The 20,285-nt window shown below is 46.7% G+C and overlaps 1 protein-coding gene across 3 annotated transcripts in view; it reads left to right on the top strand.

Annotated features, from left to right (window-relative positions):
- The window catches only part of CRTAC1 (cartilage acidic protein 1), a 184,510-nt gene extending 164,612 nt beyond the window's left edge, over positions 1-19,898 (top strand). Inside the window, exons 9-15 of one of the 3 annotated variants that reach the window (XM_069067151.1) lie at positions 1,615-1,697; positions 5,712-5,812; positions 6,242-6,410; positions 16,435-16,580; positions 17,219-17,261; positions 18,476-18,619; positions 19,635-19,898. In XM_069067151.1, the coding sequence (XP_068923252.1) occupies positions 1,615-1,697; positions 5,712-5,812; positions 6,242-6,410; positions 16,435-16,580; positions 17,219-17,261; positions 18,476-18,619; positions 19,635-19,819 (871 nt within the window). In that variant the 3' untranslated portion in view covers positions 19,820-19,898. The other 2 variants (XM_069067153.1, XM_069067152.1) reach the window with 2 other exon arrangements.
- The last annotated feature ends 387 nt before the right edge of the window (positions 19,899-20,285 follow it).

The raw sequence follows: 20,285 nt of genomic DNA, 5'->3' as shown, positions 1-20,285 counted from the left end.
ATTGGTATACAGCCAGTCCAGATGTGGCCTCTGCAAGCAAACACATACACAGATATTGTACAGTCATGCTTCCTCAACTTACATACACAGCTCTCATATGTGCAGACTCAACATGGACCCTTGGCCAAACATACATCGCATAAATAGAGACAAAGACACATTCTCTCAACTACAGATACACATATTCCAACAGAAAATTCAGAAGCTCAAGGGACCCAGCCAGGGCTAGTCCCCTTCCTCTCCAATCTTCGTTAAAAATGCTAATGGCACCAAATGAATCCAGGAAGCCTTCTTCTTTGGCCCTATCTGAGCCCTCCAAGGGCTCTCAGTTACTTTCTGGATCAAATTCAGCATCCTTCTCCAAATGTGACCCAGGGGCAGGTTTCTGGTGGCCCATCCACTGGCTTTCTGTCCTCCCCCATATTTGCTGTACACATCGGGTGCCAAGAATCTGGGTCAATAATAATAGAGAGGGAAAAACTAGGGGGAAGAGAAGGAGGAAGAAAAATCGCGTGGACAGCTGTCACAGCTTGGCCCCCTAAATATAGTAAGGGAATGGGAGGGGGACCCCCTGTGTAAAGAGTATAGGGTTGGTTACTTTCTATTTATGTGGCTTCATTATGAAAATGCCAGGTAGTCAGACCCCTGACAATAGGAAAGTCACGTCCCTCCTCCATTCTTCTGTAAAAGAGAAGAATCCCCTACAAGCACTTGGGTCACTTAAGGACATCTCTCCCTCTCAGTCTTCACTGTCAATCAGCTGTCTTTCCCCAGGCAGTCTGCAAACCTTCCATTATAAAAGGGGGAAAGTAACATGTGCAGAAATAAGTGAAATCCTATAAAAAAAGGGAAGAACAAGCAAAGCTGCGGTATGGGGGCAAGCAGAGCTGAGGTGCGCTGTGTGGGTATTCCGGGCAGTGCCAACACACTGTGGTTCTCGGTAAATATTCAGCATTAATACCTACTGTTCATGGGGTATGAGGATGGATGTTTGTGCTCTGGTCCTGGAACTTCCTGAAAGAAGCCAACGTGTGACTCTGTCCCAAACTCACTGTGGGGCCCTGGGTGGGTCATTCCCTCTTTGGGAGTCAGTTTCCTCATATGTAAAATGAGGAGGTGCTGCTAGAAGATAGCTGATGTACCTTTCCTGATGAAAAGTTAGGAGTGAGGGGAGTAGCTGGTTCTGGGAGGGGAGCATTGACTAACATGAGGAAAAGGGAAATTATGGACCCTCCAGTTCTCAAACTTTTTTGAGTTATGGCCCCTTTTAACAATCCAAGGAAGCCTAGGATAATGTGGTTTTTGTTTTCTGGAGGGGAGAACTGAGGCAGTTGGAGTTAAGTGACTTGCCCAAGGTCACAAAGCTAGTAAGTGTCAAGTGTATTAGGTCAAATTTGAACTCAGGTCCTCCTGTCTCCAGGGCTGATGCTCTCTTCACTGTGCCACCTAGCTGGCCTGATAATGTGCTTAAATGCATAAGATTACAAAGGAAAGAAACCAAAAGTTACCAAAAGTAAGGATGCCATTTTCTTTCCTGTCTACCCACAGACCACAGGTTAAGAATCCCTTCTCCAGAGGCTCGTCCTTGATTCTGTTTTCTCTCTTCCCCTACAGGGTCATCCGCAGGGAGCATGCTGACCCCCTCATTGAAGAGCTCAATCCTGGAGATGCCTTGGAGCCTGAGGGTCGGGGCACAGGTAAGAAAGCGGGTGGGCATTCCCTGGCTCCAGATCTTATACCCACCCTTGTCCACGTCACACAATGAAGGTGGATGGCAAAGGGCAGCTCAAACGCATTGACCTTCTGTATCACTCCCCCTCCCCCTTTGCCCAGGATCACAAGGAGAAAGGACGCAGGGGCTGGGTGGAGGAAGGGTAGCAATGTCACTTTGGTGTCTATGGTACAGAAAGACAGAATAAGGGATTCCCCATTCCCAGGATTCCAAGGCAGAAGGTGGGAGTTAGTGGGATGGAGGTTTCTGTACTGACGCTTACTGGCAGTGCTCTGCTCTGTGGGAGATGGAAAAAAAAAAAAAACAGAAAATGGCGGAGAGAATCCGGGTCTGCTTCTGTCCCTTACATGGTAGGTTCTTCGAGTTCTGAGTCCTATACCTAGGCAGAGGTGGAGTAGAAAGATCACTGGACCTGGAGTCAGGAGAGTCCTAGGTTCAAATTCTACCTCTGATTCTCACTTAACTGTGTGACCCTGGACAATCCCTTCATTTCCCTGACCCTCAGTTTCCTTATCTGTAGAATGGGAATAATGATAAGACCCACCTGAAAGGCTTATTGTGAGGACAAAATAATACACTACCTATAAAGTGCTTTGCCAATCTTAAATGGCCATGTAAATGTCATCTCTTATCAGCTGTTATTATTAGGGCTGAATCAATTAGCAAAACAAGCCAGACCAGGGAGGACTGGGGCTCCAGAAGCCAGATGGAGAATTCAAACATGGTGAGACAAGACCAAGACCATTTTAGGGAATAAAGGGAAATTCAAGGCCATCTAGTACAATCGCATCCTTTTTTTTTTTTTTTGGAGGGGGAAAGTAGGGCAATTGGGGTTAAGTGACTTGCCCAAAGTCATACCTCTAGTTTTTTTTTTTTTTAATGTGTGTCCGTTAAGTGTCTGAGGTCACATTTGAACTCAGGTCCTCCTGATTCTAGGGCCAGTGCTCTATTCACTGTGCCACCTAGCCACCCCTCAATCTCATCCTTTTACAGTTGAGGAAACTGAGGCCTAGAGTGATGAAGTATCTGGCTCCGCTTTGCACTGCCCCACAGTAAAAGGGTCCCTGATCCTGGGAGGGATTTAGGAGGGGGCCGGATGGTGCCCAGAACATTTGTAGCCTGTCCCTCCTCTACCCCCTGGCTAATTGGTGCCATGGAAGTCAGCTTGGCTCTTGGCCAGGTGGATCTCACCTCCAGCAGGCCCCTGGGCAGATCCAGGTGGGCTTTAGCTCCTGGCTGAAGCAGGCAGCACCAGGTACCCCTTGCCCCAGTCAGCTTGATGAGCAGCAGTCATTGATGGGTGGGCAGGACCTTAGTGGGTTTTGGTTTGTTTGCCTGATTTTTAGTTTAAGAAATAAATCTCCTGCGTCTTTTGATAGAGGAGAGCAAGCTGAAAAGTAGGTGTGACTCCCTCCCTCCCTCTCCTCCATACTCTGGAGATTTATATATAGATTTATTTATTATTATTATTTATATATAGATTTACATTTATATTACAAATATATTCTATCATATATCAAATATATATTCTATTATATATCTATTACATATCAAATATATATTCTATCATTATACATCAAATATATTACATATACATTATATTATGGATACAAATACATTATATTTATATTAGATTATATTAAACAAGGGTGCCTGCACATGAACCAGTACACAGTTAGGCAATTTTGCCTAGAAGGTAACTCTACCTTAGTTCCTGACATCAGACTTCTACCTTGTCTGTTGTGACCCAGCCCTGTCCCTTGCCCCTCCCAGGATCAGGGGCCCTTTCAGTACAGGGCAGTGGAATGTAGAGTCAGAAACACTGGGTTCAAATCCCAGCTCTGCCACTTAACTGCTGTGTGACTTTGGGTGGGTATTTTACAATACCGTAAGGGCAGATGCCAATCTGTCAGTCAAGGAGCATTTATTAAACTCCTACTGAGCACCAGCTAAAAGTTAAGCAGTGGAGACACAAAAAAAAGCAAAAACAGCCCCTGCCCTCCGGGAACTTATAATCTAGTGAAGGAGACAACATGTAAACAACTCTTTGCCAACTAGATAAATATAAATATACTGTAACTTGGCGGTGGTGTGAAAGAGAAGTCACTGGCATTAAGGGGCAATGGGAAAGGTCTCCTGCCGAAGGTGGCCTCTGATCTGAGAGTTGAAACAAAGAGCCAGAAATGAGGGCATGGGTGACAACTAGGAAAAATGCATGGAGTCTTATGTGATGAAAAGCATATAGGCCAAGTATGACCGGATCCTAGGGCAGCAAGGCTGGTAGGGGACAGAGCACTGGGCCTGGAATCAGGAAGACTCACCTCCCTGAGTTCAAATCTGGCCTCAGGTACTTACTAGCTGTGTGACCCTGGGCAAGTCATTTAACTCTGCTTCAGTTTCCTCATCTATAAAATGAGCTGGAGAAGGAAATGGCAAACCTCTCCAGTATCTTTGCCAAGAAAACCCTGAATGGAGTCACAAGGAGTAGGAGATGACTGAACAATGTAGCTGGATCTTAAGAGTTCATTGAGGAAAGTGGAGAAGTGGGCAGGGCCTAGCTTGTAAAGCACTTTTAAATACCAAGGAGAGGATTTATGCATATTGTATTCTGGAGGCCATAGAGAGCTACTAGAGGTTGTTAAATTGGAGAGAGGGTGCCATGGATAGGAAAATAACTTTGGCAACTAAGCAACTTGTCAATAGTGGAGCCTAGAAATCAACCAATGGATGAAAGAGACTTGAAGCTTGGGCCAACAAAGGGTCATTTTACAAGCACTTTAGCAAACATTTATTATGCACATACTGTGTGCAAGGCGCTGGGTAGGAATAAAAAGCTGCTCTCAAGAAGCTTATGATCAAAGAGAGGAAAGACACAAGGAACCATATTATAAGAGAAAGTGATAAATATAAAGGAATTTCCAGGCAAAGTCTATAAAATGCTTAAAGAGAGACCACTTTTCACCAAGAGAACCAGGGTGTGGGTTTCAGGGAAGAGTTGAGCACCTGAGTTGAACCTTGAAATAAGGAAAGGACTTTGACAGGTGTACACTGGGAGCAAAGGAGGCATGAGTAGTTAGAGGGCAGAAATCGGGGGCAGAAAAGCTCAGTTTGGCTGGACCATTTGTAGGGAAGGTTAGAGATGTAAGTTGAAGCCAAATTATATGGGGTACTGAATGTCAGGATCAGAAACTGATGTTTAATTCAGTAGACAATGGGAAGCCATTGAGGATTTTCAAATAAATGGGGAGGGGATCAGGGAAGTGCATTCGGAAGATTTATCTTGATTGTAGGAAGAATAAATTGGAGAGGCAAAAGTCTAGAGGCAAGAAAACTAGTTGAATCACAACTCAACCACAGAAAGATATACAAGAGAAGGTCAAAGAGTTGGGATAACCAAAATCAACAGCCTTTGCTATTGGTAACTCTTTGGCAATCTCTTACTAGGGCTAGGAGGGGTTTTTTATGGTTGTGTTGACTTCTTTCATCCATTCTGCTAGCATAGTCCACAGAGAGCCCCCCCTTCCATACCCACAAGTCAATCAAGGCAGTGGGGGTTACGTAGATTTCACATCCAACAGATCCCCGCCCCATGTAAGTCCAGGACCAAGTAGGAAGAATCAAGCACAAGATTGGAGCAGGGTCAACAGCAAAGCTGGCTTAACACTGAGGCCTGAGCAGTATCTTCATGGGGTTCTTACATCTCAGTGGCCTACAGGATCAGCTTGGTCCCAGGCTCTGGGGCAGAGTTAATCACAAATGAAGGATACAAGGGCAAGAAGTCAAGCCAGTCATTTCAAAGGGACTTTTAATCCCCAAAAAGGATCACCAACAAGAACTCATCTAGGCTAGTTACCTGGCTCCACGTTTTTGTCCCACCCTTTACATACAATCTTTAGGGTTAGTTGGGCTTTCAGATTCAACCTTTCTGTGCTCTGGCCTCCCCAGTCTAGAACAAGGAGCTACGTCTGTGTTGTTACAGGGGGCGTGGTGACAGACTTTGATGGAGATGGGATGCTGGACTTGATCTTGTCTCATGGAGAGTCCATGGCACAGCCTCTGTCTGTGTTCCGGGGAAACCAGGTAAGTAGGGGACTCCAGACCAACAGAGCCCATGTCAGATGCAATCTCATGGGACCCTGGGGTAAGTTGGGAAAAGAGTTAATGCTGCTCTCTGGACCAGCTTGAGGGATCCTATGACTTTACGATACATTCAGACTCTGAAAACAAGACTTGATCCTAGGATCCCTCATGCTTCTCCTCTCCCCTGCACGCTTTCTGCTTTTGTCTTTACGTTCCCTTCCAGTACTTCCTCATTTTATTCTTCTCTATTTGTTACATTTCTTCTTTTGCCCTTTCCTTCTCTCCCCAGTTTTGCTGCTTCTTCTCTTTTTTCCTTACACCTCCCTCCGGTCTCCATACCAGGGCCCCATGACTGTGTCCATACTTTGGCTGCTGCTACTCTTACTTCTCAGGATAACTGGGCTTTCTTCTCTCCACCTCTGCCCCCAGGGATTCAAAAACAACTGGCTTCGTGTGGTGCCCCGGACCCAGTTTGGAGCCTTTGCAAGGGGGGCCAAGGTGGTGCTTTATACCAAGAAGAGTGGGGCTCATCTAAGGATCATTGATGGCGGCTCAGGATACCTGTGTGAGATGGAACCCGTGGCACACTTTGGCCTGGGTGAGTCTAAACCAATTTTGTGTGACACTGAGTAAGATCTGGGTTGCAGCCTGGAGAGTAAACAGGGCTGAAGGTAGGGGAACTTTCCTGATGAGGAGGCCACTTGATGTGCTAACCTAGAAGTCATGAGAAGCAAGGTGGTAGAGTACAAAGCACATTAGATTTGGAATCAGGAGAGACTTGGGTTGCCAGCTGTATGACCATTGGTGAGTCATTTAACCTCTATGATCTCTGTTAGAAGGAATCTCAAAAGCAATTCAACCCAATTCATACCTGATGACCTCCACAGCATCAATTAAAAAGCATTTATTAAGCACTTACTGGGAATGCGGAGCAGAGCTATAACTAAGACAAGGCAGTGGGGTCTTTGCCCCAAGGCACTCAATTTAGAGGGTGCTGACAGCACTGCAGAAACAATAGAGCTGATAGCATCTAGTTAGCAAGAATAATTAGTTAAAATAGGAGCTACCAGATGGTGCTGTTTTGATCTCTACCCCTAGCATTGCAATGCTCCCACTGGTCTGTCTTCCTACCACACCCCAGGCTCCCAACTAAAGATGCATTTCATACTGTAGTTTCCCTTGTCCGAGGTAGGAAGATTCCTCTGTCATTGACACTTGGTCATCCAGCTTCCATTTCAAAGCCTCCAGTGCGGGACAACCCACTGCCTCTGAAGTCAGCTCGTCCCACTTCTGGAAAGCTCAGTCTTAGACAATATTTCTTTACCTCCCCTGAAATCTGCCTCTCTGAACCTCAGTTTCTCAAGCTGTAAAGTGGGGGTGATAACACAGTGCTCCTTGCCTCACAAGGTTGTTGTCACCCCTAACTGAAGCTATATATAAACCTGAGCCCTTCCTGCTACTTAGATGTGCCAGCTAGATTTTCTTACAGATGTTCCTTCTGTCATCACTCAGAGGTCTCTTGGCTCTGCTCTACCCTCACCAGAACTGTCCTGCTATCAATTTTCACATTCCCTTGCTGACTGGGGACTTCCACATGGCTCAGGGAGATGTAGGGAGGTGGTTGCATCAGTGATAGCCCGACCTAAGCCACAATCCATCCTAAATTTCACAGATCTAAAGTCAGAAGGGACCACGGAGGCCATATAGTTCCACCTCCTCATCTTACATATAGGGAAATTGAGAAACCAGAAAGGGTGAGTGACTGCTCAAAGGCACACAGGTGACACATGTCAGAGGCAGGATTTGAACTCAGGTCTCCTGACTCCAGTTGGTTCTTGCTTTATATTCCTTTTTAAAAGGCCCTTTGGCACCCTTCCTACCTGACTCCACAGTCTCTATGGAGAAGATTGAAAGATGGTGTGATGCAATGGGAAGAGTACTAAAATTAGAGTCAAAAGATCCGGGTTCAAGTCCTGGCCCAGTCCCTTGCTTGCTGTATTTGACTTCTCTGAGCCCCAATTTCTTCATCTGTAAAATGGAGCTTATTATATCAGAGTGACTCTTTGGAGTTGTTCAAAGGATTAAATGTGATGATGTACAAAAAGTATTTCATGGATACAGCACAGTATGTACAGTACTATCATATAAGCTATCATTATCATCAACCAACTATCAATTATTATCAAAATAATGTCAATGTTGTCAACAATCAGTTATTATCAATTGCCAATCCTTCATCTATTGTATTCTTCCCTAAATAGTGGTGGTGTTTTGGTGTAAAAGAGAAATTGAAGGGTCCCTTCCCCTAAATTGTGCAGGCCCCCCAGTTCTGTGAACTCAGTCAGTCAGGCATTTATTAAGCACTTATTATATACCAGGCATTTTTCCAAGCCCTGGGGATACAAAAAAAGGACAAAAACATGGTATCTGCTCCTTCAAGGAGTTCTTCCATTTAAATGGGAGGGACGATGTGTAAATAAGTAGGCCTGCTTCAGATATCAGGAGGAGACCAAAGGTAGTATGGGAGGGTAAGGCACTGGCTGAAGGAGTGAGGGAGAGAACCAGGAAAGGCCTTCATGGAAGATCTGAGGCTTGAGGGGGCAGAGCACTACAGGCACAGGGCACAGCCAATCCAAACAGCAATGAAGCCTTTATACCGGGATCATAGAGTAAATGGGAGACTGTGAAGCCTAAGGAGGCAGAAAAGGAGACCCACGCAGAGGATGCTCATGAGGCCTAGAGAGGAATTACCATGGAAGGCGAGGATGGATTGAAGTGGGGGGGAGACTTGAGCCAAAGACAACAATTCAAGAGATGCTAAGAAGAATCCATGGATGCGTTCCTGGCCCGGAGCTGATGCTTCCTCCCCACACCCACACTGCCCCCTCCTAACCTTCCTCCCTTCTCCTCCCCACTGCACACACACACAAGAGCCCTGAGGCCAAACACATTCCTTAGACTCAGAAAAACCAGGTCCCATCTCAGCGAGCTAGGCCGAATAGCTGCTCAGAGGCTGGATTCTTTCTTTTAGGAATAGGAACCCTCCAGGTCAGCTCCAGGCCTGGCAGCCGTGATGCCCCCTGAGCCAACTCGGCAGACAGCAGTCCCCACAAGTGCAGACTAGTGGAAGGTGTCCTTCCCAGTGGCTGTGAGGCCCATCCTATGTCCCCAGAGCCCTCCCTTCACAAAGCAGGGAGGGAGCCGGGGCTTCCTGACTGATGGAGTCACAGAGACACTCTCATAGGACAGAAGGGGAGCATGGAAGGCAGAGAGGCAGATAGGGAAGGGAGAGGAAAGGGAAGGAAACCTAGAGCAAAGGGGAGAGAGAACAGAAGAGAGGCAGGAGGAAAAAACAAGGACAAAAGGCAATAGAGAAAGGACAAGAAGTCATGGTGCTGGGGTCTGTACGCCTTTGTCCGGCAAAGAGAATTTGGAGTTAAAAATTGCCAGATGCCGAGATGGAGAGTGAGGGTGTGACTTAGGGCTGGAAGAAAGATTCAGGGGGAAAACAGGAAAGAAGGAAAAGCAATGAGCAGAAGGGATGAAAGCAGGACAAACAGAACATTTATTAAGCACTTACTGTCTGCAAGCCCTGGGAATACAAAGCCAACCCCGATCCTCAAGGATTCTAATGAGGGGAGAGGATATGTAAAAGGGATGTGAAAACCTGTGTGTGGGAAAGGCTCCAGATAGCCAGGAGTGGAGCTGGGTTAGAAGGGAGAAGAGAAAGCTCTGGACAGGGATTCACTAATTGAATAAGGCCACAGAGGCAGCTATGGCAGAGCCTGTTCAGAAGATTTCAGATACCAATTACATACCAATATCACCAAGAGGTGGTGGGGGGTTATTCCTTCCCCTGGGTGGCACATTTCCCACCTCTGCCTACCTCCCATTACCAGCTGCCCAACTAGTCTACCCCTTCACCTGTCCCTGGGCTCTCAACCCCTCAGGGTCCCATGGCTGCTATATTCCTCTCCTGGTAACTTCCAGCTGGAGCAGGATGAAATGTGTACCCTTCCTCCTCCTCCTCCTCCTCCTCCTCCTCCTCCTTCTCCTCCTCCTTCTCTTTCTCCTCCTTCTCCTTCTCCTTCTCCTTCCCCTTCTCCTTCTCCTTCTTCTCCTTCTCCTCCTCCTTCTCCTTCTTCTCCTTCTCCTCCTCCTTCTCCTTCTTCTCCTTCCCCATCCCCACAAGTCACTTGGCCTACATGACAGGTGACAGGCCTGGATATTGGTATAGGCTCATCAGTGGATTTCATCCCTGACCATGCCAGCAGCCACCCTCCCCCAGAGTGAATTCAGCCTCAGCCCTCCCCACATCACCATAAGTTTCTGCCCTCCCTTTTCACGGCATCTTCTGAGGACCTTCCTCTTAACACTGGAAACAGTGGATTTAGTAAAACAGTGGAAGCATAGATTTAGAGTCAGAGGACCTGAGTCTGGGTCCCTGCTCTACCACTGCCCCTGGGACCTTGGACTTCATCCTCGAGCCTCAGTTTCATCACCTGTAGATTTGTCAGGCTGGACGACTTCTAAGGTCCCCTCTGTCTCTCAAGTTAGGATCTTCAGTCTCTTCCTCCCAAATCTTTGATATTTTCTGGAACTCCCTGAAGCCTGACTCCTGCAAGCACCTCATCTCTCGGCACCCCTTCACACTGGCTGTCTGTTCCTTCTCTCACGCTCCTGGCACATGGGGTCAGGAGGAGAAGCTGATACCATCCTTGCACCCACTGCCACTTTCAGACCCTCCCTTGGCCACCATCATTCAGCAGCCCCTCTCCTTTAAAGGTCATCCTGTGCTATCCAGAGCCTCCATTTGATGCTTGCATCTAAAAGACCTCCAGGTCATTCATCGTCCACAGTAAACGCCAAATCTTACACACCATCTTATTTCTCCCCCAAATTCATGCCTCCTTTGAATTCCCTTATCTCACAGTTCCTCAGCCTCCTCAATGCCCATGACTCATCTCCAATCTTCCTCAATGTACTTTACAAGTACAAGTACTTTAGATATCTGCTTTACCCCTCCCAACTTTCTCTCTGTCTCTCTGTCTCTGTCTCTCTCTCTCTCTCACACACACACACACACACACACACACACACACACTGGCTCAGCTGAATTTTTCCCTACTGCCCCAATTCCTAGTTTTGACTCTGAATGAAAAGTACCTAGACTGAAAAGGAGGTAAGGAGAAAATAAGGACTGACCAAAGCAGAAAATGGGGGAATCCAGGCCTGGCAGTACACAGAATTGTGATTTCTAGACATCTGTTCAGTATCAGGAATGATTGTTGCAATGAGGAAGGAGTGACAAGGATGAGGCAGAAGGAGGAAGGAACAGCTACAATTTATGGAGAAAATTTGGAATGTCTGAAAGTGGAAATGGAAGTAGTTCTCTGGGCCCTCCCAGGGCAGCTTCCACCCTCCAGCCATCTGACTATTAGGATGAGCCTGATGTTTGAAATCTTGAATGATTGGTACCATTTCCTTTCCTGCTCTTCCCATCCATCAGAAATTATTTCAAAACCTGTTGTCTCTTTGAAGCACAATGGGCGTGTAAAGGAACATGTTTGTAACTATATTGTATAGTTGTGTTTTGTGTATGTGTTCACATGTGTGTCACGCTGTGTATTATTTTCATGTGTGTTATAAATGTGTACAGGTTGTATGGTGAGCATGCTGGGTGTGTCCGTGCGTTCTGTAAACCTGAGTATGTTGTGTGGGGGTATCATGCAGACATATCTGTATGTGTCTATATGGGTCATCTCTGTGGCCCTTCAGTGACTTGAATCCTGTCACACTCTCTCTGTGTGCCACAGCTTGTCTAAGGATTCCACTCGTGGGGTTCACATCTTTGAGGACTCTAAGCCACATTATGTTCACGGTTCCTCATCTTTTGTACAGCTTTGTTGATTTAGTGAATTTTGTCGTTCTTCAAAAGTCCCCCAGCCTCCTTTCTGCCTTTCCTCTCTGGACTCTAATCCATCCTTCATTTTGAAGGCATCTAGTCCCTTAGGGCTCCCCAACTGGCTTCTCCAGGACTCATTCTAACTGTACGTGATACTCAGGCCCTCCAGTGCTTGGGGGTGGGGAGGGGGGGGGTCGTGGGAGCACCTCTTTGGGGAGGAGGATTCTGAAGGACGATAACCTCACTCTGACAAGCCTGTCCATCTCCTTCTGCTTCTGTACATCACTGTCCCCTCCAGTCTTCCTGAGACTTCTGCCTGCCTCAGACTCTACATTTGGGATTTATTTCTCCCGTGTGTTCATTCACAATATTCAGCCTGATTGATCTCATTGGTTTTTCACCTCTGCCCTCATTTCTAGCCATATCAGGATGCTCCTGAGGTCAGTGCCAATCACAGACCTATTAGCTTTCTGCTCACAGCTTGTGAAGAATTTTTTCTTCTCTCTCTCCCTCCCCCCCCCCCCTCTCTCTCTCCCCTTCCTCTCTTTCTCCCTCTCCCCCCTCTCTCTCTTTCTCTCTCTCCCTCTCCTCTCTCTCCCTCTTTCTCTCTCTCCTCTCTCTCTCTCCCCTCCCTCTCTTTCTCCCTCTCCCCCCCCCTCTCTCTCTCACACACACACACACACACAATGGAAAATACTGCATATTTTACATTCTGTATGGTTGTTTCAGCTCCTAAGCTTCGGTTGCTGACTGTTCCTCGCTGTGTGGAGGCGGGTGGCTGTTTGTTACCCAACACATAAAATAAAATAAACGCAAATCATTTCCCTGCCCCCACCAAGAAAGCCTTCCCTGCCCTAGAGATGTCAACACAGAAGACCCCTTTTGTCCAGGCTTTCAGTTCTTTTTTTTTTTTTTTGCAAGTAAGACAGGGTTAGTATCTAAGCTGCTGGAGCTCATTTGAGGAAAGAAAATTCAATGCCCCCTCCCCATAAAAATGGCTTTATTAAAGTGCAAAAATATTCCACCAACCATATTCCCACCATCTGCTTTGTTTCTAATTCTTCTGAAAAGAGCAATCCTGTTTGTCTCAATTGCCTTTGTCCTTTGTAAGTGCCTGAGACTGCTCAGGGCTGCTCCTGATCTCCCCTGTCCTCTCTGCTTAATATCAAGGTGAACAGTCTTCACTTGCAGCCAGCAGCAGCGGAAGCACGCCCTGGGCCCTGTACTGAGGACTATATTCAGGAGACTTCCATCTTAGTCCCCCCCAGGGACCCTTCCTTACTCTGGTAGCAGCTCTGACATGGCCTCCTCCAATCTTAGGATCATGGGGATTTAGCGCTATGGGCCATCTAGTCCAATCCCGTCATTCCCCAACCTCAACGAAACTATTTTGGGTTTATTTTATTTGTATCTTGTACCTGCTTATCTCTATACATACTATAGAATGGCAGCTTCTTGAGAGCAGGGAGCCTCGGCTTTTGTGCTTGCCCAGTGCCTAGTACAGAACCTGAGTCGTATCAGTTGCTTATTAAATGCTCCTTGAATTGAATATGGAGGAGGAAACTAAGACCCAGAAAGGAAAAGGGACTGTATGACCTCAGGTCACTGTGCAGGAAGGAGCTGAGCGAGGATGGGAGCCCAGGTGGCACCACTCCCCCCATTCAGTCACCTCCAGGGACTTCCTATTAACTCCAGGATCAAATATAAAATGCCATGTTCCATTTTTAAAACCTTTCAGAACAAGGCCCCTCCCTACAGCTCCAGTCTTTTTCTAGCTTACTCCTTCCTCCTCCTTTATATAGTCCATGGTCCAGTGACCCCTGGCCTCCCCCTCCTGACCTCTTGTATTTGCACAGACTGTCTTCCTTTTATAGAACAATCTTCCTCCTCAACTTCATCTCCTGGTTTTCTCCGAGACTCAGTTCAAATCCTCTCTGCTGCTGCTGTTGCTGCTGCTGCTGCTGATGAAAGCCTTTTTTCATCTTCCCCTCACCCTCCACCACTTTCCACTATATAACACTGTCCCTTTGGGTCTGTCAGAACCAATATCCCTGGAGAAGATCATGGACCACAGCCATCCTTTGCCATTGCTGCCCCACCCAGTACTCTAGTAACTACTTTTGTCCTTGGGACCTAAACTCCAGCCATGCTGACCCATTCGTATCATAACTTTGCTGTCTAGGAAACAGAGCAGAACTGGTATCCTGGTGAGAGGATAGAGGAGACAGGAAGAAACAGACTCCTTTCTACCCATTCTTTATACTATACAAGGAGATCCTGAAAATGTTCTGAACCCAGGTCCTGGTACTTAATAAATGCTTGTTGATTGTTTGATTGATCCCCATTTGACAGATGAGGAAACTGAGTCTCAGAAGTATTAAAAGACTTGCCCATGGTCACCCAACTAGTAAGTACCTGAGGTGGGATCCCAGACCTCTCCTGAATGTAATTCTCTCCTATTTTCAAGTCCAGAGTTTCTTCCACCAAATTTTGTCTAAGTTCACACAGCCAGTGTGTGTCCCAGCCAAGATTCAGACTGAGATCTCCTGACTCTCGGCCCAACTCTCTTCCTGATTCTGAAGGTGGCTTCTCAGATGAAAAAGGTTTCCCCTCCAGTTGCAGTGGAGAGGTGCTGAATCTGACTGTGAGATGTCAGAGCAGATAACCCTCAGAAGATTACTGAATTCACGACACAACACGGGCAATATGATATTGTCTTTCAAACTGTCCTTTTACCCAAAGGGCTCCTGGGCTGATCTTGTGATGTCTTTGACTTCTTCACTGACACAGATGCTGATGTAGAGGGGAATAGTTGCCTATACAGCATTGTTTGGGTTCTCTGAGTAAGGGACAAAATATCCCAGTCTTCTGCTACGAAGGGAAAAACCCAAGAGATGGAGTTTCTGGGTAATTAATGATCAATTTATTAATTTAGGATAGCTACTAATCAATAAACTGGTGGTCAGCGGTTTCTCTCAGCAGCCAAATTCAGTGGAGACACCAAATGCTTTAGATATCTTTATGAAAGGGAATGCCCCTGACAAGTAAAAATCAACCGATCAGTATGACCTTGAATGAAGAGGTGGGCTAGAAGTCTCCAGCTCCTCCTGCCAAGAACCTGGCTTGATCATGCACCTCAGCTGCCTCCAGCAATCTGGACAGGGGAATTCATCTCCATCCAGACCAGCCTAGTTGGTTTTCTCCTTCTTGAGCTGGGTCACCCTAAATTCTACTGGAGGGGGTACATGGACAGGGGCTCATTTCCTTCAGGGTAAGAACTGGATTCTGTTCACCCTCGAAGCAGAAGTAAGGTCTCCTAGTTGGGTGGGGTCCAGCCCAGGATGAAAAAGCATTCCCCTGCCCCCTCCCCAGGGTTAAGGCGTATCTCAACCAGCCATCTCCTTCAGAGGCTGACCTTCCACAAGATCTGGGCCTCAGTGAAAAAACAGAGGAGAAAAAGCTTGCATCCTAATTTAATAATTGGCTATTAATATAATAGAAAGATCATTTTTCTCACTTATTAGGGGACCAGCTGGCCTAGAAGTCACTACATAGCGTTGGCAGACATCCCAGTCAATTCATGTTGACTGTAGAGCATCCCCTGCCTTCACCCCTTAGCCCAGGCTCCCAAGGGTTCATGAGGGTGTACCAATTACAACCCTATCCTTCCAGCCCCATGGATTCTTTTTCTCAAGAGTGGTCCTATCCCTGAGTGCAAGGTAGGCTTTAAATCCAAGAGATTTGAACCTACAGACATACCAGGTAATAAGAGACAAAGTAAGACAAAGTTCTGTGAATAAAGTGAATGAAGTTCAAGATTTAGGGTCAGGAAGACCTAAATCCACCCTTAAGGAAATTACTAGCTGTGTGACCCTGAGCAAATCTTAATCTCTCTCAGGCTATCTCCTCATCTGTAAAATGGGTATAATAATAATAATACCTGACTCACATCATGTGAGAGACGATCTGGGTAAAGTGCTTTGCAAACCTTAAAGGTTATGTAAATGCTAGCTATTATAATTAATTTTCCCTTCATGATTTGGCAAGAACAATCTGACTAGGGGTTCCTTAATGATAATAACTCCCATTTCTTTAGTACTTTGAGTGCTCTGATACTTTCCTTAAAATACCTCAGTGAGGTAAGCAGTACACATATTATTATCTCCATTTTACAGGTGAAAAAAGTGACTTATTAGAGAAGCCCAGGGCCTTGCCCAGGTTCATGTAACTAGGAAGTGCCTAAACTCGATTCAAACCCAAGTCTTCTGCCTCCAAGTCCAGTGTTTCTTCAGGATGTCACTCTAAATGGAATCACCCCAAACTCTGTGTGTGTTTATTTTGTCCGGGGTTGGGGAACCTGTGGCCTTGAGGCCACAAGTAGCTGCCTAGATCTTTTTTAAAGCAATTGGGGTTAAGTAACTTGCTCAAGGTTACACAGCCAGTTATTTCTGGGTGTGGTGCTAAGTATCTGAGCCCGCTTTCGATCCCAGGTCTCCCCCAGCACTCTTACTCACTGTGCCACCTGGCCGCCCCCTAGCTACCTAGATCTTTAGGGATTGATTTATCTTTCTGCATTCTTTTTAAAAAACAAAAGGATCTGGTTGCTATTACCTTAAGATCTTCTCCAAAACAATTATCTAGTGGAATGATTTGGGGCAGTAAATGAATCTCATGCTTCCTCTCTCCTCTGCTATGTTTGTACTCTCTCACTCCACAGGACAAGACGAGGCCAGCAGCGTGGAGGTGACGTGGCCAGATGGTAGGGTTGTGAGCCGAGGGGTAGCCAGCAACGAGACTAACTCCGTGCTGGAGATCCCCTATCCCCGAGAGGAAGATGGGCTGCTCAAGCCAGCAACACTGGAGGTGGGCAGAAAGTCTAGGCCCCACTATGGTCCTACCTTCCCTAGAGGAAGGCACTACTCACAGCCCCATAGAAGGGAATCCAAAGTAGACCATCAGTTCTTGTATCCAAGCCATCTCATCCCTTGAATGAGCAAGCTTCCCTAGCAGGGACCTCTAGTGACCTTCACAACTGAGACAAAACCTCTTAGCAAAATGCAGGATTCCTGGCAGCTCCTCCCTTGCCCGTGAGGGCAGCATCTCTGACCCTCTTGGCCTCTAAGTGCAGCTGTGAGGTAGGAGCCTTGCGTATCCCTCCTATTCTCCCCAGCACCACAGGCTGGGGGAGGTGGCCGAAGGAAGAAGAGGAAGGCCTAAAAGTTGGGTTTCCTAATTCTGGCTCATAGATTCCACTATGGAGAAGGGAAAGGAGCAGGAGCTTGAGGTATCAACAGTTGGACTCCTGAATCCCTTTTGGTCTAAGTGCAAGGGGACAAAAGACCTGGGAAGGAGGGAAGAGGCTGCCTTCAGGCACTGGACCTGAGCTCAGCTTCCGCTTGATCTGGGGTCTGGACGGCAGCTGCTTTGGTGCTGTGACCAGAGAGGGCCTGGGACAGGGACATCGAGGCTCACTGGTGTCTCCACTTCCTCCCACCATGCAGTGCGGCCAAGGATTCTCCCAGCAAGACAATGGACGGTGCATGGGTGAGTGACTAACAGGGTCACTGGGTCTGAGGATTGAGGAAAGGGAGTGACCATGGAGCTTTGGGGGAAATAAAACCCAAGGCCCCATTCAAGAGTTCAAGATATTTGTAAAGGGGTCGGAAGGACCTTGAGGAGGGAATGTGGTGTTAGAGGAAAGGAGAAATGCCATGATAGAAAGAATGAATTGATGTCCTAACTGGAGCACATCTTGACATTCAGGTTCAAACCAAGCACATACATTTTAAATAACTATATTACAAGGGAGATTCACTAGCTATTTGACCCAGGGCAAGTCACTTAACTCTGTTTCCCTCAGTTCTTTATCTGCAAAATGAGCTGGAGAAGGAAATGGCAAACTACTCCAGTATCTTTGCCTAGAAAACTCCAATAGGGTCATGAAGAGTCAGACAGGATTGAACAACAAAAGTCAAATGTAAAAGAGGAGTCCAGACAAAGTGCTTTGAAGGATTTTCAGGAGCAGGAAGGAGAGATCACTACAGAAAGGTTGTGAAAAGAAGAATTAGCAAGGGAGTATGGACATCATAGTCTGGTCCAAGAGTTTGGTAGAATCTGATGTCACCATCATGCACTAGGAAATGACCAGCCTTAGCCCAGCTGGTCATATGGATTCTCATAGATTTAGATCTGGAAGAAACCTTAGAGATCGTCTAATCTAGCTTTCTCAATTTATAACTAAAGAAAGTGAGTCCCAGAAAGGTCACACCAGTAGTAGGTGTCAGTTTATGTGATTCAGTAAGCATTTAGGCATTCATCATGGCAGGCATTGTCCTAGGTGCTTGGAGCTTGGGCTAGGCATCATAAGGGCCTTGTGCCCAGTGGGACACCTTGCAAAGTAACCCACAGGGCAGCTGGGTGATGGGATGAGTAGTCAAGGTCACTCTGAGATGGGATTACAATATGGGATGATGGACACGCCATGGTTGTAGTTGCTGGCTGGGGGACAGTTGTAAAAATGAAGAAGGCAACAGTGACATTCAGACTCCTAGTGCTTGCCAAGGTCTTACAATAGAAACTTGGCAGCTTAGGATCCCTTGTAGAGCTCTTCCCATGCAGTCAACACTCCATAATTGTTTTTCCATTAGGATGATTGGTAGGGAGAAGGTGCCCAGCCTGGGAAGAATTTTTATTCACTGGTTCCTTCAGTCGGTGTACATCTGGACTGCTGAGTGAGTGGTTCCTCTCTTACTTTTCAGACACTGATGAGTGTATCCAGTTCCCGTTTGTGTGTCCCCGAGACAAGCCAGTCTGCGTCAACACCTATGGAAGCTACCGATGTCGGACAAACAAAAGGTGCAGCCGGGGCTATGAACCCAACGAGGATGGCACAGCTTGTGTGGGTGAGTGAAAGACATTAAGCATCCCAAATGGAGCCCAAGAGCAAGGGGAGAGTGGGACGGGCCAAATAAAGTCATTCTGATTGCCTTAGGTTTGGGGATTCCATAGGGATCTCCCATACCCAGGATGCTCTACCTCAGCTCTCCTAATAGCTTGAAAAGATAAATTAAAGAGTTCCCTAGATAATACTCCTATGCAAAGTAGTGAGGTATTCATCTCCTGGAGTAGTCATTGCCCCCTAACCTGTGCTGAGAAGCCACACACACACACACACACACACACACACACACACACATACATACTCTTCTTGTTTGCATGGGGTCCCCAACCCACAATTGGGCCAAGCTTGTAACTGAAGAGCTCCAATTCTCTTGCAGTCGTATCTTCCTCAGACTAATGCTCCTGTCATTAACTCAGTAGACCTCACCACCTGAGAAATAAATTAGCCCTTGTTAACTTCTGTCTGAATCGGCATTTCTCTCCTTCCTCCCCTCCTCCTCTTCTCTCTCTCCCTTTATCTCTCTCTTGTTTTGTTTGTTTTTTCCCCTCCCGCTCCCTCTGCAGCTCAAGTGGCCTTTCTAGGTGGATACCCCTCTGCCGCCATCAGAATCTCTGAGTCTCCCTCTCAGGCCTCCTTTCTTTTTCTAGGCCTTGGACTTTGCCTTCAGTTATATGCACTTTAATTCCCATCAATAAAGAAAGACTAACAATCTTTGTGGAACTGAATCTCTCTCCCTCTGCCTGTCTCTCTCTCCACCCCCGGTAGATACTGCAGTATTCCCTCCGAGTCATTGAATGAACAGCAGGGTAGCCATCTTTGGAAAGGGAAAGGGAAGTTACGGATATTTTTGTAAACAGAGTTGTTTGTGAATCCTTTCTTTGCATGTTTTCTGAGAAAACAGAAAGGGAAATCTCTCCCTCCCTCCCTTCCAAAACAACCATGAGAGTCCTAGTTCATCTGTACCAGTCTGTGTTGTGACCTTTCTCTTGTTTGTTATTATTTTGCCCTTAGCAAAGATGGCTCCCAGGTGGTTGCTTGCTTCATTATAATGTATCATGTGCCTGCTGGTTTGGCCTGTGCTGTTTCTTCCTTGCCCACCCTGACTCCCTGGAATGGAGAACACCTTCTTGAGGGGATGGTGCTGGTGGAGGTGGTGATAGTGGCAATGAGAGTTGGGGGGGGAGGGCTTAGGGTTTCTTGATGAAAATGTTAAAATTTTAATCTGCTAAGTCTTCCAGCCCCTCCCTCAGAGAACTTATGCCAATAAACTGTATGCTGGATATTAGTGCTGAGCTGGTGGAATTCCTCTGGGGCAATAGATGATGCCTGAAATACTGTCGCAAACTTTGTGTTTACACCACACCTTGCACCCAAAATTCTATCCTCTGAATGGTCACGGGATGCCATCCTCTCCATAATACTTTATGGTGAAGCCAAGTTAAGGAGTAAAGAAAATGTCACACGCACATCAGATGGTGGTGCCAAGAACGAACAACACATAAGTATTATACCTGCCGTGCAGGTCATTCACCAGCCTTGGGTTCTAGACCTGGCTTGGGCTCTAGACCGGGCTCAGCCCCCACTTATGGAGAGAATATGGGAAGTCTCACCTCCCTTCTCTGGGCCCCAGTTTCCATCTCTGTGAAATCATAGGTTGTACTAGATAT

This window comes from Petaurus breviceps, unplaced genomic scaffold (assembly GCF_028583685.1).
Source record: "Petaurus breviceps papuanus isolate PSGF00001 unplaced genomic scaffold, PetGlider_PUasm1.0 90740, whole genome shotgun sequence".
Lineage (NCBI taxonomy): Eukaryota > Metazoa > Chordata > Mammalia > Diprotodontia > Petauridae > Petaurus > Petaurus breviceps.
Note: the sequence above shows the minus strand (reverse complement) of the source record. Positions and strands in the feature narration are given on the sequence as shown.